Source organism: Melanotaenia boesemani, chromosome 16 (assembly GCF_017639745.1).
Source record: "Melanotaenia boesemani isolate fMelBoe1 chromosome 16, fMelBoe1.pri, whole genome shotgun sequence".
Classification (NCBI taxonomy): Eukaryota; Metazoa; Chordata; class Actinopteri; order Atheriniformes; family Melanotaeniidae; genus Melanotaenia; species Melanotaenia boesemani.
This window is the reverse complement of record NC_055697.1, coordinates 7,650,938-7,675,372: the sequence shown is the minus strand read 5'-3', so window position 1 is coordinate 7,675,372 and position 24,435 is coordinate 7,650,938. Positions and strand designations below refer to the sequence as shown.

The window sequence follows — 24,435 nt, the reverse complement described above, 5'->3', positions numbered from 1 at the left end:
AAATGTAAAAATAAAAAAAAATAAAAAACTACTAATGTTTAAAAAAACAAAAACAAAAATTTGTGCTTTCAGTCGCAAGATGTACAAGCAATTTGATTTTATCTGTTTCCAGTCTGAGCAGACAAATGGTAAACTCATGCGACTAGACATTGTCTCCCTAAATATCAGATAATATCTCAGGTATTCCCAGAGATAAGAGCAAATCCTGAAGAAGAGCTCTTTCTATTTTCTTCTGTCTTTTTAAGGTGGTTTGCGAGCAGCTTGTAGGTGTATTACTGCTACCTGTTAGATTGGAGTTTGAAACAGAATGGCAACTAACAAAAGTTCAACTAAATTCTCCCTGTAACCCTGTTCTACTAAAAGATCTAAAAACAAAACCATAACCTACATTTCCTGAATTAGTCTCTAATACGTCTCTAATACCAAGAAATATATTCTTCCTATGAAACTCAAATTTTAATTAATGCCTTTATCATTTATATTTAAAACATTTTAAAGGTACATGTTTCACCATCTCCTGTAGCACACTCCACAATGTACCATAACCACGTGTTGTTTCAGCCTTGAAATACCAAACTCCTCCCATTTATTTCTATAAGTCCCCCTAATTCCTTTTAATGTTATGAAATCTACCTGTAAGCCATCTTACCCACTGCTTCTGACACTTCTCTTTTAATTTTGCCTTCATTTTAATGTTAACTTCTAAATCACTATAAATTATGGCACAAACTCCGTCCTTTCGACACCAACATGTGCTCGTACCCAAATGCCTTTTTCCTTCTTCTGTTGCCACATCTCTGCTTGAGGTTTAAGCCTCACGGCGACATTAGAGTACTAGTAAAACTTAACATCTGCAGTTTGTATGACTAACCTATTTGTGTAGGGGTGGGAAAGATAAGAGATGTCTTATCACTGTGGTACAGCAAGTACTCTTAAGATATTTAATAGGAATGTTAATAAGAATGTCCCCTTCTGGGATTCACATTTCCTTTATATATATATATATATATATATATATATATATATATATATATAAGGCTGTGTTATGGTTGTATTAAAGATTTGAGATGAACATCAGCTTGTGGCACACAAATAACTCGGTAACTCATTTTTTTTCCCCCTCTATGTAATTAGAATTGTGAGGACGTGTGTTCAGCTGGGCTTGGAGTCCCATTCACTATATCAGGAGAAAGTTCAGTCTCTGAGTGAAATCGAAGAACAAGAACAAATAGGGTATGTGAACTTAGCCATGAAAATTTAATGTTTGTACATTTTTTATAACCTTTGATATTGTATTCATGACCGCAGGTGCCACAAAGCCATAGCTCTTTCTCAAGAGAGGAGAACCCTTCACAAAGCTTATAATCAGGTCAGCTGCTTCTCACAAAAACTTTTTTCACTCATGCATAGTGGCTAAATTAAATTTTTCTAACTAGTGACTTGTCACTTTGTGCTGCGAAGAATACTTTTATGGTAGAGCAGGAAGTATTTTCAACATTCAAAGGCTTCTTCCTCACATAATGAAATACACATATTCTCTTAATTGAAATTAGTATTTAATGCATAAGAACTAACAGCCTTAAGAATCACTGTCCTACATGTTGGTGATTTTTCAGAAGGCTGGGGTGGGTGCACAGGCTTCGTATTGGCGGCAGACTAAGGATGTGAGTGCTCTGGATATCTGGCTGGACAAAGCTGAGGTTTGCATCAGCATGGGGCTCTATCAGTCTGCCAGACAGCTTCTAGCAGAGGCCCACATGGTGGCCAGGGTGAGTTGAAAGAAAAAACTGACAGCTTTTGGCTTCCCATCCAGCTGTTATGTGTTATTTTCACATGATAACACCTGGGTGGAAACCAATAATATGACAAGAAATAAACAATATAACCTAAAAAGAGAAGTAAAAAAAAAAAAGATATACATACAGTATATATAAAACGTATGTTAATGCAACCAAGTGCAATTGTCATGGAGCGGGGTTGAAGGAGGGCCCAGCTGTAGAGTTGACAGGCAGGAGTCAAATGGATGGGCTAACAAAAGGAATTAATTTAATAAGAAAGAAAAGGCTCTGCAATGGCAGGAAAGCCAACTTAATCACAAGTAAAAAAGCTGAGGGAAAAACAAATGACTGGCACTGACACATGAAGCAGCAACGAGGATCTGGCATTTGAGGTTTGACTGTTTCTCCGATCCCATCATTTCATTACCTCTCACACTCTGCAGCCCTTACCATCAGCTTCTTACATCAATAAAAACCTCACCATCAGCTTCTTACCTTGATAAAAAAAGACTTAAAAAAGATCTTAAATATAATGTAAATTTTTTGGACAAATTTTATTTAGCAGATCGGTGTAATAATAATTGAATATGGATACAGACATGTGTTACAGAAGTTACTTTTCAATCCTGTAGCTGTATTAATTTGACACCAGTGATATATTAAAATACATATTTATCTATTTTGTATAACTAAAACAGTTGGAACTCACCAGTATCACTGAATCAATTATACAGTCCAATTGATGGATATTAAGCACAATCACAGGCAACACATGCTGTTTCAAAATCATTAGGATAAAAAATCTTAATGGTTTAAGAGTCATTTGGAAATTACATGAATCTTTCAACGTTTTATTTGAAGTTTTTTTCTGTTTTGACTGACCCAGTTTTTGTCTTGCAAAATACTAAATGTGAGGAGGATTGTTGAGGGAGAAAACCCAACTTTATTTTGTTTATTCTGTAAACATGAATACTTTTGTTTTTTAACCAACAGAACAGCATGAACAAGGTGGTTGTTCTTTCAGCATTAAGTGTCATGGTTTAGGGGTGTTTGCTCTTGTGTTTTCTGTTTCTTGATTTTTATTATTCCTTAAGGCTGGTACACATAAGGATTTTCTAAATCTGAAGAGATTTTTTTTATCTGTTAGAGACCCCACACATGAAGGTAAAACATCAAGTATTTAACAGTTTTGATCTACTGTGTGTGGTGTGCTCCGATAATCTCAGCACAGAACAACACACACATAACGATTCTGTCCCACAACCGATCTCGAATCTAGTCTTCCAAGCCAGAAATCTTGGATGATCAAATGTGATCGCACAGAAACGAAGAAGAATCATTGTAACAACCGAAAAAACAAAGAAGAAAAACCATGGCAACAACCGGAAAAACATAGAAAAAACAAGGCAAGAAACCGGAAAAACAAAGAAAAAGAACCATGGTAACAACAGGGAAAGAAGACAAACACCCAGCATGGAAGAGGATATACAAGACGAGGGAATGATGGTGATCTTTGGACTATTGTTAACAGAAAAATCCAGAACAAAATAAAAATAAATAAATAATAGACTGCAGATGGCGATGACTTTATATCCTTCCTTGCTGCCCAGTCAGCTTGCTCACAGTCACAATTGGAGTTGTCGGCTTTCCACAAAGACATGAAGGTTTTTGGTTGTAAATACTGAACATGTTCGATGCTTTACCTGTTTTAGACCCGATTATCGGGATGAATTCAGTCTTAACACACCTCAGACCAAATAATAATTCCATAGAATAATCTTCTAATCAGGCGTTTGCTGTCCTTGGTTGGGAAGGGGCAAAATCAGGACAAAAACAGCCTGATAATCTTTATGTGTGTACCCCGCTTATTTCTTATGTTTTTTAGTTTCTTGTCCTGATTGTGTAGAGCTACACCCCTTGTATGTTCAGTGCTCATTGCTTCCTAATTTAGCTCACCTGGTTTAATTATCTCATTCACTTAACTTGTTCCCTGTTAGTTTATCCTCAGTATATGTTCCCCTTGGTTTGTGTTGCTCTTTGTCAGATCATTGTTGATTTCCTCCTGTTCTAGTCTGTGTCAGTTAACCCAGTTCTTTAGAAAAAATCTTGGATAATTATATTTGTCTGCCTCCTCCCTCATCAGGCCACTTTTGGGTCCACTTTCTCTCCACCATTATCAAATTAAGCTACTGAAATTAATAAAATATAGATGCCATTTATGCAAATATTTATTTTAATAACCATAATGTACTTATGGTACACAGTTTGTGAAAGTATTCTGGAGAAAGATGCAAATGTTGGATTAAGAACTGGTATTAGCAGACAGTCTTAAATTACATGGATTTGTGTTGAGGAAATAAATAATTCCACTTGGGACCTTTCTAAATGAAAAATAATTATTTTATCATCGAGGTATTTAATATTTACCTTAAACTTAAACTTAACTTGATCATTTATTTTCCAATTTATTTATGTTCAGGAGCTTGGAGATGAGAAAGCTATATCAAGAAGTTTACTCAGTCTGGCATCTCTGGCTTGTGAGGAGCAGAACTACGCTCAGGCTCTGATCCTGTTGGACGAAGCCCAAACTCTGGGTGGGGACCATGGCTTCTGGTATCAGCTCACCCTTACCAAGGTCAAAGCTGTCACGGGACAGCGAGACCAAAATTCACAGATAAAGGTGATGAACAACCGTCTGGAGTACAACTACCTTTCTTGTCAATATATTTCCCATTAAAGCTTTTTCTTCTTCTTTACCAGACTGATCAGATTATAAAACAAGGCTGTGAAGCTCTGCAGCTGGCTCTGGGGCAACGAGCAAACAGACGCCCAGAGCTCACGTTTATGATCGCCTCGTTAGAGAGGAGGTAACTTCAAACCCCTGGGCAGCATGCCAAAGCTTTATATATATATATATATATATATATATATATATATATATATATATATATATATATATATATATATCATTTTTAAATTTTTTTTTAATAATTGTGTCTTTGCATTGAGGCATTGTCCATGCTCTAGTTACTGTGCACTCTGTAGATTAAATGTAGTTATTCTATAACAAGAGCTGCTGTAACAAGTGAATTTCTCCACTGTGAGATAATAAAGTCTAATCTAAATCTAAATCTAAATCTAGTGCATTTATCCAAATACACTGCAGATTTTAAAAGTGGCTAAATGTCAAGTTACATGTAATTTGACTGAATGAAGTTTATTATGTCCTGCTTTTAGAGGTGCAGTGGAATACATCCATGCCATTAGTGGTGGTGAACCAGGAGAGACGCTCACCACAGAGGCTCTCCAGAGACTAATAGCAGCCTGTGATACACTCAGAGAGTGTACAGGTGTATTCAGCAAACTGAGCTGTAAAGAGCAAGCAGCAGAGACACATGGAGAGTATGCACACAGTCTGAGGTCTGTCAGTCAGACTTAATGCTCCTTCCTTATGAACTTTTTTTTAGACTTACCTGCCTCATTTAGGTTAATTACCTTCCACATTTGTTCCTCTGCAGGCTTCTCGCTGCTCACGTTACAGATAGAGAGAAGAAGCAGCGCTTCCTACTCGATAGCCTCGCCCAAATGCAGCTAGCTGTCACTCTGCAGCAACATGTGGTGCTAAATGCTCAGAGCCTGTTCAGGCCCCAGGAGGTAAATTGTCTTCTTAAAAATCCATCTTTTACTGTAATGATGATCTTTGAGAATCCCTCAGAGTCATTACATCTTTTACATGTTCCGAGAAAGTTTCAATGTATAGCAGTGGGATCACACCAACCATGTCACCCTTCAACATGTTTCGGTTCTCAGCTAATTGTTTCATGACCATATCTTGGCTGGCTGTGACTGTTTGGGTGACATCTTCCTACAGAGATTTAAAAACTGTTAAAGTATTTTAAAGCAATCTTCATGGCAGTTTCTACCTGAGCAGGTGTCTCCGAAACACACATGGCTGTGCTGTTGTGGCCTGTAACCAGTCAGTGTGGCAAACTTTTGAGAACTTGATCCGCAGCAAACGAGCCTAAGAAAACTTGCTTTGAATAGCTGTGACTGTACATTTGCTCAGCTCCTAAAAAGCTCAGTGTAATAGCTGAACACTAACAAATGCTGGCATATTTTAGGATATGTGCAGATGGCAAAAAAATATGATTCTGTTTAGAAAAGTCTCTGAGAATGTTTTCCACTGTTATTTCCCTGTGAAAAGGCCTGAAATAACAGAAAGATAAGCTTTGATTGTACTTTCTACTTTCTAAATGAAGGCATTTAATTAACAGAATCACAATTAATACTATTGGGTCACTGTTGTATTCTAGGATTGTGGGTTGTTAGATATGTTTTGTATTTCTGTGTGTGTGTTGCTGTATTTCTCATTCTATTTTATTATTTACCACTGCCACAAAGCATCGTAAAGCATCCATTACTATAACATGTCAACAACAGATGGGTGTTAAAATCGACATTTTATCCGAGCACTGAACACAATCTCTTTTAGCGATTTATCTGAGGGCTTCTGTGGCTGAGATGGACTGGCATAACACCGGCTGAAGTTTTGATTTACATGCTGATGGAATCATGAAAGAGATTGATCGAACGATTTTCACACCAGCTGTAAATCCTGATTCAATTGAGTTTTTGATTAAATGTTCTCTGGATGTTTTGACTGAGTCACAGAGGCTAGTAGCCAGTTTTTTTGCCCTGTGCTTTCAGCAGATGGTGCTGCAGCCCAGCGCAGCACATGTTCTGGCATCCAATCCCCCAAAACATCACCTCTACTCACTGAAGTCAGGATGTCATGCTCGAGTCTGCTTTGATATGAGCTTGGTTTACTTTTCAGACTTTCATTTTACACATTTATCTGTAACTTCTGAAGTTCCTGGTATGAGATGAGTTTTGTTTTTGTTGTCTACTCTTATGAAAACTAATTATAAGTTCTATGGCTACACGTTGCCATAGAAATATATTATAAGCGTAAGTTACAGTTCCTTTTGTTATCCAAAATATAACTTGCATGCCATGATCTTTTGGGGGCTTTTGGTGTTCTCGTCCTCACCAGAGTCACGACCTGTCACTGGCAGCCATGAGAAGACTACTGTCCCTGCGGCTGACTCTGGCTGAATTTTGTCTGGATATTTTGGAGGAACACTGTGCTGAGGAGACATGCCAAGCCTTGGCCCGTACAAAGAAGACCTCTGCTGAAATAGTGCTGGAGGAATATACACGCAGCCCACCTGAGCCCAACACCACAGAAGAGGTAAGAAAGTGAGCAAACACTTTAGCTTGGAAGGAAAGGTAAATTCTTTTGACCATTTAGATGCAGTCAAATGCACTCAGAACAGATTATGTTAAAGCACATAAATTTACTATTTCTTTAACTGACAAATTCTTAAATATGAAGCATATTTGATCTTTATTTCAATCTCTGAACAAACAGTCTTTTCTGCCTACAATACTCTTTCATTTAACTGAAAAGAGTGTGCTCAAAGCTATATACAGTATGACGAAGTGTGTGAAATAATTTGTGTGAAACAAGGTGAATCCATGAATACATCAAGATGACCTCCCAAAAAATTAACTGAGAAGAGACTGCCTCAGGCAGCAGAGGACAGAGGGTGATAAAGAGCTAGTGGAAGTATGATGAAAGACCAAGCCCCTCCATGACATGCATCGCTGACCAAAAGAGAAAGTGGGTAAAATAAAGTAAAAAGTCTTACCTACGGCTAGAAAAGGATGCTCTAAATACCAGGTCCGCAGAGACAGGGTTCTACTAGAGCAGATGAACCTGCGGTCCAAGCTGTGCAAAGGTTCCCCTGAAATTGGAAAATGGGAACTGGGACAGGGTACACTAAGAGGTATAATTAAGTGTCTGGAATCAGGAATATTGGTTCTAAGTTCAAGGTCCTCAAATCCCGACTCAGCAGAGGGCTTAGAGCAATAGTACTTGTGGGTCTTCAAATTCCAGACCTGCAAGGTAGCAGACAACCACCTAGATAAAGTGGTGGTTGACAACAAGCAGGAGTGGACAGTCAGGGTGCAATATCTTATCTGACTAAAATATAAAAAAGTAGATGAGGATGAAATTAAAAGTACCAGAGTCTAAAGAAAATATTTTAGTAAATGGGTCACATAAGCAGCCGTGACCTTCAAACTGGGAGGAGGGCAGTAACTAAGATAAGATAAACAACTAAGGTTTCTGGCTGGAAGAGTTTGTTGTTCATGACTACTAACATACTGTGGAGAACCCTCAAACTCTAGTTAAGCACCCAGTTTGAAGAAGAGACACACTCCTCAGCCCTGGGAAACTTTAGCACAGGATTGGATAAAGTGTAGATGGTTCTTAGATCTCTCCCCCCACTGTTTTCTAATTAGCCTCCTAGACCGGCCAGACCAAACGTCAAAGGAAGTAAAGTGATAGACGAAGATGAGGAAGAGAGTCTTGCTCAGAATCAGACTAAGTCAACTTGAGGCATTGATAGTATTCCACCCAGCTAACTTGTGGATGTTGCAGGAGAAGAAAGAGGAAGAAATAAGACTGTAATGCAGCAGTTTGCTGCACCATGACTGTAATGCAGCAGTTTGCTGCACCATGACTGTGTGTGACCGTATCTCTGTAGAGACCTGACTCCATCACAAGTCAGTAAGTGGCGAGTGTTCACTTACAGTTACAGTTAGACTCCTGCAGGACAAACGTAGTCTCTGTATGTATAAATCTTATAGTTTATTAATTCATTTATATGTTGATTAATTCATTTATTAATTTATTGTTGGCATGCTGTGTTGTTTTGTGCCATAGACCACGGTGCTTCCTCAATATGAAAAATATGGGAATTATAAAAACTCACTGCTGTCACAAAAAAAAACAAAAAAACTTGGTTTTAATTTATTTTAGCAGATAACTTTTTAATTAATACACCTCAGAACTGTTTCTGCCTCAGTTCCACCAGTAGTCAACATACCCTGGACACGCAAGTCCTCGCACATGCTCATTATGTTCTTCTGGCCCATTTTTCAACCCTTCCCACCAATTCAGCTGATTTAAAAAAAAAAAAAAAAATCATGCGTTTTTGTTTTTTGTTTTTTTTTCATAAGTTTGACCCAGTGACTTCATTGATTACAGTCATTTTGTAGGTTTTATTCTGGCCATTTTTTAAAAATAATGCAAGGCTTTTTTTTTTTTTTTTTTTAACATCACACTTTAGACTAGTTCCTGCTGACAACACTGCACTGACTTTGGGATGTTTATATCTTGACTTTTATTCTGTTTATGGACGTGCATGCATGACGTGCATAGATCCCCTCCCTCCCTCATGTTTGATGTAGCTGGCCACACAAAAATGAAATTATCCACAAGATTTAGTATCTCATTCCCATATCTTGTTAAGATTTGGTTACTGGTTTCTTAATCTCTCCCATTCTTTACTGAATCATATGACAGGTTAGTAACATCACTATCAGATAGACATATAATGATATGTTTTGACTCATCATCAGGAAAACTCCCTTTCAATGTTTTCATGTTTTCCGTATTTATATTTGCAAAAGAGAGACAATTAAATTAATTTGTGTTTATAAGATGTTTAAATAGTTGCCCAGGCGTAACATACACTATTTACTGTATATGACTTTCACACTACAGAGAAACTACCTCCATCTTGAAAGTTCCTTCTTTGGGATAAAATCTTTCCTTCTAGATGCCAGTCATGCTTCTTTAGAACAAAATTTATCACAGCAACATTTATAGAACAACATTTATCACAGCATTTCTTAGTGAAAATGAAAAGAAATTTATTTCCAAAGTAAATTAAAGCTTTATTAGCACTTTGCTTCCAAAGTTAATTTATCCTCGACCAAGTCTGGAACATCCGTGATTGCATCCAATTACCTGTAGACAAAGCTTGTGTATCCACATACCGGCTTGTCAGATTTCAGCAGAGTAATTCTTTCTTATGATCCATCTCCTCATTTGGCCCTTAACTGACTTGTCTCTTGTCCAGGAATGGGTGAATGTGGGGAGAACCTTGGGTCAGATGGTACAGGGCCAGCTGGCTGCAGTCGGCTCTCACACCTCAGACAACATGAATATCAGAGCTCGATGCCTCAGCCTAATGGGAAAGTACCTGAGACTCCTGGCTGTGCAGGAGGAGCCTGTGTATCTGAGTGGTCTCTGGTTCAGACACAATCAGGTAGACAACACACATACTCACATATATACAGATTATTACCAAATGTGACATTAATATAAATTTAACCAGACCGTAGAGGCTCCTTTATTCTAGTATGATCCATGTTTTATGATCTTCAAATAACTTTGTGCAGAAGGAAGCCTGGTCAGATCCTAACAGGGTTCCCACAGAGGATGAGTGCTCTGAAAAAGACAGTGATTCAAGCAGAAAAGAACTGGATCTGACCTCTGCCAGAAGTGCTGAGCCGCAGGTACATACCTCCTGACAAGTGACCCCATCACTTCTTACTTGGGTCTAATCCAGGGTCTTCATGCTGTAGTCCTCCTCACATCATAAATCCCTCAGAGAGGAAAAAAAAGAAAAGAAACTGGGTGTTCTGCATAGTTCTCATTTTAAAAGTAAGCACACAGATCTGGACATCGAGATTTGGTGCAGAGTGAAATGAGGACACCATTTTGGCAAGTAAAGTAGTGTTCTAAGATTGAATAAGATTGAATTTTGACATTAAAGTGTTTAATTAGATTAGTTATAACGATACCAAAACTATGTTACTCTTAATACAGTGGAGCTGCTGGCATTTCATTTTATTAGGGCGATATAATCCCCTTTTAGTTTTACGCACTTTATTACTTTACTTTATTACCATAGGAAAAGACTTTTGCCAGACACAAAAAAAACAGGAATTTTTATTATACAAACTGCTTTGTTGATTAAACTGCTTTTAAATCTGTGCAATCTGTACAAAGTTTTTGATGAAACATGGCTGCAACACCCCGTGTGCAGGGCTGGTAAAGGTGCTAATGAACTTCTGTTTGGAGCTTGGAAACATCAAAACAAACAGAACTTGGAGGAAAAAAGCTTTTAACCATGACAAACAGTAATGCTGTAGCTAAATATGTTTTGAACTGCTGCAGAAACTTCATCAGGAGTTAAAGAAATCAAGTTTTGATTTCATTGGATGTATGGCAGGTCTGTTTCTGGAGCTATAATGACTGTAAATCAGCAACTAGAAAAAAAACAAAAAACATTAAATAGAAGTAAGAGCTTTATATATTTCAGCTGTGCCTGAAAACATTTTAAGGGTTATTGGTGGCTGTAATCAGTTTGCAGTTTGACTAGGCCTCTAAAAAAGAGACTGCAGGGTCAGAAGGGTTGTTGAGATGATTGAGAGCTTCCTTTCTATGTGGGGGTGCCGTGGTGGTTCGTGCTCTGAGTTACTTCAGAGCTAAAACTAAATTGAAAGGTCATTATTTTTCAGCTCCTTATGACCGAAAGCTAAAAAGGTTGTTGATTGTTTGATTTTCTATGCAATTACATCTTCTTCATGTCCTTAATCTTTTATGACACACTGCAACTCTCCACTACTCCGGCTCTTGATGTTCAGTTCTGATAGAGTCCTGACTGCTGAAAGTACAACCCAGACCAAACCAGGATAAAATGTGACAGAAATAAACTTGACTGACTTTTCAGCTCTGATCTGCAAAGACTAACAATTTAAGGTAAAATTCATACTGTCAAAACTGCTATGTCTGCTCTTTTAAGAAAATGACTAGCTAGAATAGTTATATGGCTGTAATAAGCTGCTTTAAATTCATTACTCTTAGATTTTGTCTATATCAGTGGTCCTCAGAAGATATCAGGCTCTCCAAGTACCACTTTTATTCCCTTTTCCATCAGACTGAAGCAGGTTAGTTCCAAACGAAAACAGCATTTATTGTTGGGTTTTATCACCAAAACTGACACTTAAACTTTGTCACAAAACTCAGCAAAGTTTGTAGAACCCAGAGGAGTCTGAGCCTATTTTGAGTTTTTAACACTTTTGGGTTGTGCTTTTGTATTCCACAAGGGGAAAAACAAAATAAATTAAAAAAAATTTAAAAAAAGTTTACCACACCCATGTTTGGTATCTTTTCTTTACAACTTTACCTCAATTATCTAATACACTTTAACCTACTATATTAACATATTGTTTTCAAAAGTATGTAAAAAAAAAAAGATCAAATCACATATCCAATGTCTCTGTCCTCTCACACATGCACTGAATAGCAAGTGAAAACACACACATACAAATTCATTTATTGGAAAATATACCACCAGTGTTGCATGTACCACAGCTGGGAACTATGGGTGTAGAGCAGGGATCTTCAATCCTGCTTTCCTGCCAAAAGGGACACCACCCTTGAGGACGAGAACTGAGGATCACTGGTCTAGATTGTGAAAATATCCTGCTGTCCTGTTGCACAATCAAGCAAATATAGCAGAACAAAGATGAAAAAAGACGTATCAGAAATTAACAGAGCAAAGGTGATCTCAAATGCTTTATTTTTGTTTTTTTCAGACAGACATAAAACTTTATTGTTGAACTTTGGTTGGTCCTGATTGGACATTACTTTCCTGTCTAAGTGACAGTAGGTGGCTTCATCATAATTCCCAGGACAAAACAGAGCTCTCTTAGCACCATAGTGGCGATAGCTATCTTTTTTAAATCACAAAAATCTGTTAAATAATGGTGTTATCATGGATCTCTCGCTGAGAGTCTCAGAATAAGATTTTTTGATTGGATTGTAACACCCCTGGACAAGATATAAATGTCTGGAAAACTTCTGATCACCTAAAAGGTAAGCTATCCATCACAATTTACCTCACAGAGTTACACACTAGTGTTTCTGAGAAATTGTTGACAGTATCAGTGACTGTGCTTTTGGGAAGCAGTGATCTCGCAGGGTTTTAAGAGTTAAGTGATTAAATGATTAATATTTGAAGATAAACTGTGAAAAATGTAGCCCATCCTGTAGAGAGGAGCTTGGAGGATGTCTGCAGCCATGTAAGAGTTAACATGACGACCTTTTATTCAAAGTTTTGGGTGTGCTTTTACATTTAGGTCATGTAACCTTTATCATTTTTAATATAAGAAAGCTGTGGTTGTTGGAAATTTCTTATGTTTTATGATTAACCCTATTATATGTATCATATTTTAAACATTAAGTTTCTGAAACCTTTTGCATAACTATGGTAAAAATTTGGCTGAAAACCTGCTTAAAAACCTTTTAATTATTTTTCTTACATTTTGTTAAACAGCCAAATAAATACTTCAGATTAAAAAAAAAAAATTTCTCCTCATTTTTTCTTGAGCCTGTCTTAAAAACGTTAACTATGCAAGTATGTTTGGGACTAATTCAGCTTGTGTTTTTTTTTTGTTTTTTTTTTATAGTAATTTTTATCTTCCTGTATGTTTGTGTCTTTATTATGTAACAGAGAAAGTGTGAGGTCCAGCAGCTGTTGGCTGAGGCCAGTATAGCACTGTCTGAGGCCATCAGTCTGTGTCTCCAACACAACCTGTCCTCATCCATCCTGGCTGATGCTTCTCTAAATATGTTGGAGTGTCATGGGCAGTCTGACCCTGCAGTGGCAGGGCAATGTCTCGCCCTGTTTCAGGTATGCATATCATTTACTACACTGCATGAGTATGTATGCAGTGTCTGTACAATGTATGGAAAGTAAATGCACAACACCTTTTCATCAGTGGCAGCGTTGTTATCTGCTAGAACTCCTGCTATTACCAGCAGCCCCTTCATCCATCTTCTGCTGTATTCCTAGAGCTGCTGCACCGTTTCCATGGCGGCTGAGGTCCTAAGTTCTGCCTGCCATGACACAAGTGTGTCCAAGCTCTCAGCTCTGCTCTGCATCCGCAGGAATCTGCTCCTCTCTCAGGAGGGAAGACCCAGCAGCATGCTTAAGGGAGTGGAGGACTCCCTCAGCAGCCTCTCTAAGGTACCAGGTCACCAAACAGCCCCACTCATGATTTATGGATGCTGTCATGCGCAGCCCAGTAAATTCCATTCATCCGTGGCGTAATATTGGTGCTGTTATGGCCTTTGCTCCAAATTTACTGAAAAGGTTCTAAAATCACATGGAGTAGTGGAGCTGCAAACATATTTAATCATAAAGATTTTGATATCATTGTACCATGTCCAGGCACTGGTCAGTTATTCATCTGGGTTGAAACTGCAGCATTTTAAACATAACCCCTTGTCTTCTACTCTTGATGTTTTTTGTTTGCTTTTTTATATAATCTGAAATCAAACATTCAGAGCCAAACACAATAGATAAGAAAAATATATTTAAACTAAAGCTGAGTCTTTTGTTTTTATAGTATTTTGATAAATTTGTGATCACTCAAAATTGCTGTTTGATTTACAGGTCTTTAGCCACCTGACAATAAGTTCCAACCACCTGAGCCTCCTTTCAGAGCTCCCACCCAATCTGAAGATATTGCTGCTTCAGCACTCTGAAGATGGGTAACTTCTGTTTTTTCCTTATCCATTTTCCCTCCTAATCGCCCTCTCTTTGCTGTGCACTTAATTGTCTGCTCTCTGAGGCGCTGAAGGAGCCATAGTGCAAGAGTAAAACACTGCAGGTTCCATTAGATTTAAGCTGCTGTCATTTCTGAAGCAGGAGGAATTGACTGTGGTAAACTACTGCTTCAGGGCTGATGATGTATTATTGCTTATGTATAGAGATGCACTGCTGCTATGTTGCCTCGATGCAATTTAAATAATGTCATGCAGTGCATACAGTATCCACTTCTCTCTCTCTCTCTCTCTCTCTCTATATATATATATATATATATATATATATATATATATAAATATCTATATATTTAGTGTTTCTTTTTTTTTTCAGGTCATACCTCTATGGGGGCTTCTATGAGACAAACAAAGCTCCAGAAGATCAGAAAGGAAAGACTATGCAAGGTGAAGGTTTAGTCATTTTTCAAACTAATGTTGATAATACAGGAAATACATGTTAATTCACATTGTTTTGGGGTTTATGTTTGTGCTTTTATTCACTGTTTAATGTGGTCCTCATTTGTCTTCCAAGCAAATAAAAAGTTCAGATATAGTGAAAACAAACAGAAGGAGAAGAATGGAATTGTGTAAAAAGTTCATGCTCTCCTTTTGAACTTGACTGTCAGCCGCTACATTAGCATATGATATTACCTGTGTACGCGACCTTTTGAGGGATTTATCTGATGTAAGAAATTGAAGGAGAAGTGAGAAAAAGGGAATATTCTGACATCTAGACTCATAGCTTGAGAATTTAGACAAGTCCATTAAACAGAAAAAACTGTTGAAAAAAAACCCAGATAAGACAGATGAAGGGAGAGAGAAGACTTACAGAAGGAGCATGAAGAGGAGCTCACAGGGACCAATTACAAAGCCTGTAACGTGTCTGTAAGTATGCATAGCTGATTCTATTTCAATTCTTATGTTGCAGGTACCCTGACATGCTCAAGGGTGGCCAAGGTTTCAGTCTGCCCACAGGCGCTGCTGGCACTCAGGGAGCAGGCTCTGGCCTTTAGCCAGGATAGTAGACATTCCCTCCTCCAGGAAGACTCTCAGCACAGCGTAAAGGGCTGGCTGGAGACCTCTGAGGAGCATCAGGTTTCTGCTCTTGTCTGTCACGTAAAAAATGTGGCTTTTCTTTCATTCTATTAATGGTACACACTGTTTATAAATAATCTATCTCCAGTGCAGTTATTATTTCATGTATCATCTCACTTAATGGGGAAACTTGGGACTGCTGCTTTTTACATCTAGGCTACTTGTAGCTGCATATAGGAAAGTAATCAGTGACCTAAAACAATAAATACTAGATGACATCAACTCAAGCTGCTTTTTTCCCTGTCATGTTCCCCCTGTACAGAACACTGCAAGAGATGCAAAGTTAGCACTTTGCTTCAGAGAAATTGTTCAAGATATGGAAGACTATTTGAATCCACTTCTCACACAGTTCGACTTCTCCTGCATAAGGTAAATAATACCTCAAGATTTAATTCTTAAGATTTTAAGGTGTTCTGTGTTTTTTTTTTTTTTTCATTCATCATAAATTTGAAAAAAATAAAGGTGAACAATCCTGTTAGCATCAGTATTAAGATTATTTACTTAATGTTGTGTTTAAAGGCCACTAAGCAGCAATGGCAGCATCAAATCCCGAGTCTTGGTGATGAGCCTAAAAGCTCACCACACCTTTCCTGTGGATATTTTTCTCATTCCTTATAATTAAAATGTACTTTGCACTCTACCAGGTGGATGGGGAAACTTGAGTTTTTCCTAAACCATTCTGGTGTTTTTTTGTTTTTGTTTTTTTTGGCAGAGTTATTATCTTGTTGAAATATTGAGATCTCGAGTACTCTGGATAAGGTTTTTAATTGCTCCATGTTGTTCCACATCAATTTTGTCCCTCCTACAGGAAACATTCCCTGCTGCCATCACCAAGATTGATCGCAGAGTTTAATATTTGCTTGAGCAGATCTGAGGACTTTACCTTTCATGGCTTGAAAGTCATTCAGGTGCCTCTTAACAAATTCCCAGTAGGCTGTTCCATAACGGCCTGATTAGTGGAGCTTCTGATGCTCCATCATGTACTGATGGAGCATGTCAGTGCATGATGTGTAATTTCATCCCATTTCCACAAAGGAATCCCTGATCCCATCCAAAGTGACTGTTGGCCTGTTGATTACCAGCCTGACCTTGACCCATCATCTCAATTAATCAGTTAGGCAGCGGCATGTAGGAAGACTGTTGGTGATTTCAAACTTTCCTCTTATCACAATATTGAAGCATCTCACAAGCCACAGATTGGAGTATGCTGCAAAAAAAACAAAAAAAAAAAACATTTTTGCTTTGGTTTGGACAAATGTGTGCAGAAGAGTACAGGACAATGATTAGGCTTTTTTAAATTGTGATTAATTGAATGGTTTTCTGCAATTAATTACCTAATTATGATCAAAATTCAGTCATTATTTAAAATTAGTGTAACTGCTATATGAACAAAACCAGTAACTTGGTTTGCAGACACTAAACAAATAAGCTGCTTTTTACACAGTAGCAGTTAAAATAATTCTTATAATAAAATTAAATATACATGACAAAGAAGAAAAAAATGTATTTTTGTTAAAAGGTAACACGTTAGCAGGATGAATTTCAAAGCTGTGTGAACCTGTCTTCCTCCTTAACACAGAGAACAATATCTGATGAATGTCCAGTTATAAGGTTTATTTCCCTGCCATAACACACAAGTAGGATTAAAATGTGAACACTTCTATATTGTGAGGAAGAAAGTGATGTTTAAAAAATAAAAAGATATAAAGATAATGACCTCAAAGTTGTGCAAATATCAAATCATCTACAATTAAACATTTTCTCTTTTAATTCATATTATGACTACACTTATTGAACTATACAAAAGTAATTTGAATGAGCACATCATTTTTATATAAATTCTGCATTCAATGGAAAGATCCTGAAACCATTATAAATGTTTTGTGTACATTACAGTATTTGTAGATGTTAGAAAAAAGTTAGTTTTTAATGAGATTTTAGAACCTAAAACCTTTAAATAAAATAACATTTATTAAAAAGAAAAAATTTGGGCCTTTACACTTTCCATAGAGATTCCGTGGTACAAGCATGCTACATCAGGAACGAGTTTTCAGTGAGAACACACTTCTTTCCCTTGTGCAGGCTAATGATAACAACATAATCTGTCAATTTTATGAGTCTAAACAAGTGAAACGCACTGAAAAAGAGAGCTCCTTAGGGCTGATAAAACTGTATCCCAGCACTAAATTAAGTTCTGTGTTGTTTTTGTTGTTGTTGTTGTTGTTATTTTTGCCAGTATGTACACAGTGTTGCTCATGTCTATCTGCAGACATGCAGATGGACAAATGTAGTCCTACTGATCCTCACCTGTCCTCATCTTCATCCATCAGGCCACAGGCTGCATCTTTGCCGATCTCTGAAGTGACCAAAACTAAAGATAAAGAAGAAAAAGGCATCTCAGGTAAAGTTAGAGCCCGTTGGTGTGTTAGCACTTCTCTGATACCCCAATACAAGAGTATTGTTGTTACTCTCCTTGCAATCTCATGAACTCTGTTAGGAATCCAACATGTTGTAGAGCAGCACCAACTCCGGACCTCTTGGAACAGTGTTCAGCAGGTTCTAGATGTTTCCCTGCTGCAACTTACCTGATTCAAATTATTGGGTCTTTAATAGGCATGTGCAGAACTTGACAACAAAGTAGTGACCCCTGTTCTTGTCCTACTGCAGGCTCTTCTCGCTGCAGCTCAGTCCAACATGCTTTAACATGTTCTTTTCATGTATCCACTGTCGTCTGAAGGCGGAATTATACCGGGTGTGTGTGTGGCACGTAACGGCTGCACTGCGGCCTCCACTGCTATTTGCGGCCATTTTAGTCAATGGTTTGTTTTATACCGGGTGCGCCGTAGCACGTATCAGAAGCATCCCAGAGGAGCCAGACCAGTGTAAAAGCCGGTATTTTTCAAAATAAAAGCCCCGTGCAGATTTGCGCTGCTGAATCATGAAAACATCACGTGTTATACCTGCCAGGGGGTCTCAGTGTTTTAAAAAAATATATTTTTTAAAAAACTTATTTAACCAAAAATCAAACATAGAGCTCCTTTGCTCATAGCCCAACTTTGTCTCGTGAGAGTTCATGAAGCTTTTGACTAATGTTAATGAGGTGCATGCTGATTGGCCGCAGGGAGGCCAGAGTCGGACGGGGGACTGGCCCAGTGCATGCACAGTGCGTCCGACTCCAAAACATCAACAGCTTAGTGATGGCGAGCGAACCTGACCAAGCAGGGTCTTACGGAATTCAGCCATATATGTTTGAACCAGACTCTGAGCCTGAGAGTGAAGATGGTGGAAGAAGCACATTTACAATAAAATGTTTATAAAACTTTACGTGGCAGAGCACTTCCTCCCCTAACACTAACCCTACAAAGAAGTGGGTTAAACTTTTAGACTCGTCCCGTTAGCGTTAGCGTTAGCATTAGTGTTTGCTGCATCAGCAGTAAAGCATGACTTTATATCACTATATAGGGGCTGGCTTATTCAAATAGCCTCCTGTGATGTCAAAATATAAGTAACCTGACTCTGAGGGCAGAGAGATGAGGCCATCCACCATCATTTATTCACTCTTTCAATTGATAACAAATAATAATAATGGATTAGATTTTTATGGCACTTTTCAAGGCACCCAAAGTGCTTTACATTGTGTATCCATTATTTACCCACTCCTCACTGGTGATGGTAAGCTACATGTGTAGCCACAGCCTGGGGCAGGCTGACGGAAACATGACTGCCAGTCCGTGCCTACGGCCTCTCCCACCATCCCCGAACATTCATCCACCAGTGATGTCAATACTGGATGCAAGGAGGGTTAAGTGTCTTGCCAAGGACACAACGACAGATGACTGCAGGAGTGGGAATCGAACCGCCAACCTTCCGGTCATTGGACAACCTGCTCTACCGGCTGAGCCACTGCCACCCATGTCTGTCATACAAGACATCTGCAGCAGTAGACAAATGTTGGGCCCTCTCAGAAAGTTAACCTCTATTTTAGAGGTTCTTGGGTTCTGGTTGGTCTTGTCTTGTCCCTTTCATATGCATTTGGCCTTCTACATACCCTCAGGCCATTCCTCACAGGCGTCTTATCTCTTGCATCAGACAAAAACCGATTGAGTTCAGTAACAGCTTCTGGTCAGCCTGATCTAATAATTTGGTTAAACACAGCAATAGGAAATCATTTATTGTTGGCTTCCCAGCATTTATCTTCAGTGAGTCCTTGTGTGTCCAAACACATAACCTCATAGCTCCCAGTAATCTTTTAAGCGGCTACAACCAGTATGCTCCTCCATACATGGCATTTGTTTTGTTAAGAAGATCAAACAGTCAAAGTAATTGAAACGGTCAAATTGTTAATAAAAATAAAATAATAAAATAAAGACTTTTATACACAAAGTGAGAACCATCTACACTGTTAGGAAATATATCATTCATGTTAAATTGTTGTTTTGAAGTTGAACCAGCAGGGGAACATTTGGTGATCCTGGCAGACAGGAAGCTGCTGGAGTTACCGCTGGAATCCTTGTCAGTCCTGCAAAAGGAAGGCGTGAGCTCTGTGTCACGGGATTTTTCCCTGCAGCTTTTCCACAGTCGCCTGATTAGAGAAGAACCACAAAAAGGTACCAAAGATCCATATAAATCCATTTTGAAATATTTGAAAAGAGATTTTTAAGACTAAATGTGAGACTGTTAAATTACTGATAACCTTTTACTCAATAGCAGATTATTTGTTTGCAAGTTGGCTAACTGTTTAACCACATAGAAGTACATTTGTGTGGTGTGTGTGTGTGTGTGTGTGTGTATATACACACACAAAATGAGTGAGCGTTTTCTGTAATATCTAAATGCTGTGTGATCCAGTTATACCTATAAATAGAGGATACTCAATAATGCAGTATAGAACACTTAATTTATAACGTTTTATGTCTAAAAGGTCTAAATTATATTACAAGAGAGATAATCTATGAAACAATCAAATTTGATTAAATACCTACATACCTCTACACAAATTTAAAAATTTTGAAATAAAGCACATGAGATGTATATTTGCTCAGATATTTGAGAAATATAAGACTTAAGACTTGCACAACAGCTTATGATTGAGACTGCAGGCCGTCATCCATAGAAATGAATTAGATTTGATCAGGAAATAAAGGTCATTTCACACCCTGCTGGTGAGCAAACCTTTAAGCAGACATCAGTGAACACCACAGCATGAAACTGGGTGTGCATTAACTCAGGCCACTGTAATGTGAACAATTTAGAAACAAGATTGGGTTTGATTGTCCAAGAGCAAGTAGTATCCATGGCTGACTGCTAACTGACCAGATTTTAAATTTAAACTGTCAAAATGATAAATTGCAGAAATGCATGACATCAGAACCTCTATGAGATGTAATAAATTTACACTGCAAACACACACAAAATCATGCCCAACTTATAGAAACTGGTGAGAAAAAAAAAACATGTCATGATAGCATCCACAAAAGTTTGATGTTTTGTCTCTTAAATGAAAACATCACTTTGTGTTGTATAACCTCACAAAATTATTTATCGGTGTCAAGTGTTTTAAAACCTTTTAAACCGTTGCCACAGCTGACTAATCGTCTGCTAGAGTACTTCTGTACTCTAGCATTTATAGCTGAGATGTTCTCAACCTCTCCCTCTCCCCTAAAGTTGCCTCAGTTTGTAAAGCTTGAATATAAAACTGAATGAAAGGCTCATCATGACTCACATAAAGAATGTCAGAGCTGAATGTAAGAGCTGATGCAACATCATATCCTCACTAGCATGTGTCTGTCTTATCTGATGCAATCTGCTATAAACTGTTGATATATTTTAGGTTTAGCATTTATAGTTTTAAAGGGGTGATGAATTTCCCGCCAACTTCTGGTGTAGCATGATTTTATCAAGAGGAAAAATTCCATGTGGCCACTGGTTGGCGCTATAGTCGTTTTTAATGTAGAACCATGTTCAGGTTGGAACTCTAACGTTAACAGGAAAATATCACCTCCATTGGTCAACTGACGGCAGGGTTGGAGCCACTTCCTGCTTCATGGTGAATGATATAACCATAACAGGAAGCCATTTTGATCATGATGCTGCAAGAAGTCAGTCATATTTTCAACCATGAGTTCATGAAGGATGATATTAATGACTTTGAATTAGTTTTACAGGTATTAAAGGGTAAAAATGATGGTACTTCCTGTTTCCAGGCTATGGCGTTGACAACATCTGGACAAGAAGAGGCCTTTTTTTTGTCCTGGCATGTTATATTAATATGCTGAATTTCATCAATGTCAGTCAATGCAGAGGTTGGAGAGGATAAATTAAATAATCATAGGGGGCGCTATAGAGCCATATTGAATTTGAATCAGTTCCAGGCCTGACCGCTGTCCTCCCTGTCAAGGTTGGTGGAGATCAGTTGTACATTAAGTCAGTTACAAGTACTTCCTGTTTCATGGCAGTGGACCCATTTGCCATGGTTCTGCTTAACGAAGGAAATTGAGGGTTTTTTTTCTGTAGGATCATGAAAGAGTTTGACTTGATCTGAAGCACTTTTAAGTGTGTGAGGTTCATTCCTGAGGAGAAGGACCCCGGTGTCTGACAAAGGCCCTTCCTGTTTTAAGTGGGCGGGGCGTAGGCCGAGACCAGAATTAGTTTTATGTATCTGTTCAGGACCAGACCCTGATTAATCACTGTAAGTGTGATGGTGATTGGATGAAAATTGAGGGATTTATACTGATTAATGATGTCATGACGTCTTATCCAAGTTTGCCATGGCGCCACGGTCTCGCCATGCAGCATTGAGCAATGTCCAGATAACAATATCTGGACATGTAGATGTGTCAGCATGGAACTGAAGTGAAACATGTCCAATCTGGTGCAGACTGAGTGTATGTCAGAAATAATGGATTCCGTACTTGATGGCGAAACACAAAAACTTGATGAGGCGCCGCCACTGAACGCCACCCCCTATTGGAAAGTTTTTGATAACTTTTGACCACAGATGCCTCTGGAGTGTTCAGACTGATTTTGAGGCCAGCACGATCAAATCTCTAGGAGAAGATAGTTTAAATTCAAGGCAAAGAAACATGCAAAAATGACCCTAAAAATGACACTTTTTTCAAAATGGGTGATATCTTGTTGAAGTTATCATATAGGTCCAAGAGGCTTTTTTTGTACATCCTTCCAAGTTCTATCAATATGCCGGATTTCAGCCATATCGGCCAATGTAGTGGGCGGTTATGATCAATTAAATATCTGTAGGGAGCGCTATAGAGCCATATTGCAATTTTTTCAGCATATGTCAATAGGGCTGAGTTCCCGGCCTGACCGCGCTCCTCCCTGGCTAGTTTGGTGGAGATCAACATTACAATGGGTCAGTTACAAGGACTTCCTGTGTCATGGCGTCGGACCACTATTCACCATGGTTACATTTGGCGAAGGAACTTAAGTTTTTTATTGTGGTATCATGAAAGGATTTGACCTGTTGTGAAGCACTTTCAAGTGTGTAAGTTTCATTCCTGAGGAGAAGGACTCCGACGTCTTACAAAAAGCACTTTCTGGTAAAAGTGGGCGGGGGTCTGGTTCTAGACCGGAATTGGTCACAAAGATCTGTTCAGGGCCAGGCCCTGATTAATGACTGCAAGTCTGATGTGGATTGGAGAAAAAGTGAGGGATTTTGTACTAATTCATGATGCCATGGCGCCACGGTCTCGCCATGCAGCGTAGAGCAACAGTTTTCACTGGATATCATCACCTACTTGTTTTCTGCTGTCTGACCCAGTTTGGACCTGGTTGTGTCCAAAACGTCAGAGTGGGTCTTCAAGTAAAAACCATGACTTTCTGTCACCAGGGGGCGTGGCCAATTCATAATCCAAATATTTACATGTAGATGTGTTCAGGATGGGACTGGCATCATACATGGCCATTTTGGTTCAGATATGTTGTTTTATGTGGAAGTTATTTCAATTTGGTTTTTCACGGCAAGACATCAAACTTTGAGGCCCCGCCCCCTCTATGCCCTTTCTCCTAATAGAAAACTTTTGATAACTTTTAAAGACTCATGCCTTCTGAACATCCTGAGCAATTTTAGTGGCAGTACGATCAAATCTCTAGGAGGGATATGATTTTAAGCGACGTGAGTAAAACGCCAAAATGGCGACTTTCACCCAAAATGGCCGACTTCCTGTTGGTTTTAGGCAATTGCTCCAAGAGGATTTTTTTGTTTGCCTGAGCATTTAGAATGTGTGTAGCGAATTTCATAAAGATTGATGACGTGCAGTGGCGGGGCATCATAAATAGGTGGCACTCTCATTCAATTTTGCCCAAACAGTCCCGGGGGTAGGAAAAATTTGAGTTTTCGAGCATGTTCAGTTACCCAAAAATGCCATTAACTTTTAAGGATAAACATAATAATAAGAATACGGAAAAAATGCTACAATTACAACAGGCCTTCGCACTGCTTCGGTGCTCGGGCCTAAAAATTGTAATTTGCCAGAGGGTGTACTTATGTAAAGGTCGAACGGAGCGTTTGAAACACAGATGAAGTCTCATAAGCATTTTACAGCTTTTAGTTGCACCCGTGAAATGAAGACTGCAAAGCCTTTGTTGGAAACTGAAGAAAGAGACCAACAATCCACAACAGGTCAGGAACAATGGTCTTGTGTCATATTTCTGTTGTATGACGATAGGAAAAACTTTGCACACCTTGTAAAGAAAAAGTGTCCTTACAAATGGACAAGACTTTGTTCACTTAGAAGTATTTGGAATGTGCACAGCATATGCTTTAAGTAGTGCTGTCAATAGATTAAAAAATTGAGAGATTAATTAATTATGATCTGTAATTAATTAATATAATTAATCTCTTTTTTTTAATCTCACCTAAAAATTGCTGAGTAAAGCCCTTACCTTGAGATATTTTCATTAAACTCATTATTTTGGCAGATCAAAAGATTGATATAACTAAAAAAGTGGCTTTATAAAGTCATTTACTGTTTTTATTAGACTTGAACAGATGCAGTCCTAGCAATTTACATTTTG

The 24,435-nt window shown here is 38.3% G+C and overlaps 1 protein-coding gene across 5 annotated transcripts in view; it reads left to right on the top strand.

The window, feature by feature from the left end:
- LOC121656168 (cilia- and flagella-associated protein 46) overlaps window positions 1–24,435 on the top strand; it is an 81,603-nt gene that overhangs the window by 42,964 nt on the left and 14,204 nt on the right. For 2 of the 5 annotated variants that reach the window (XM_042011249.1, XM_042011245.1), the window contains exons 33-50: window positions 1,135–1,233; window positions 1,309–1,369; window positions 1,617–1,769; window positions 4,258–4,458; window positions 4,539–4,645; window positions 5,016–5,198; window positions 5,297–5,432; window positions 6,832–7,029; window positions 9,770–9,958; window positions 10,092–10,208; window positions 13,214–13,393; window positions 13,556–13,729; window positions 14,159–14,256; window positions 14,642–14,712; window positions 15,236–15,402; window positions 15,665–15,771; window positions 17,733–17,803; window positions 19,845–20,009. In XM_042011249.1, the coding sequence (XP_041867183.1) occupies window positions 1,135–1,233; window positions 1,309–1,369; window positions 1,617–1,769; window positions 4,258–4,458; window positions 4,539–4,645; window positions 5,016–5,198; window positions 5,297–5,432; window positions 6,832–7,029; window positions 9,770–9,958; window positions 10,092–10,208; window positions 13,214–13,393; window positions 13,556–13,729; window positions 14,159–14,256; window positions 14,642–14,712; window positions 15,236–15,402; window positions 15,665–15,771; window positions 17,733–17,803; window positions 19,845–20,009 (2,477 nt within the window). The remainder of the gene's footprint in view (window positions 1–1,134; window positions 1,234–1,308; window positions 1,370–1,616; window positions 1,770–4,257; window positions 4,459–4,538; window positions 4,646–5,015; window positions 5,199–5,296; window positions 5,433–6,831; window positions 7,030–9,769; window positions 9,959–10,091; window positions 10,209–13,213; window positions 13,394–13,555; window positions 13,730–14,158; window positions 14,257–14,641; window positions 14,713–15,235; window positions 15,403–15,664; window positions 15,772–17,732; window positions 17,804–19,844; window positions 20,010–24,435) is intronic. The other 3 variants (XM_042011246.1, XM_042011247.1, XM_042011248.1) reach the window with 3 other exon arrangements.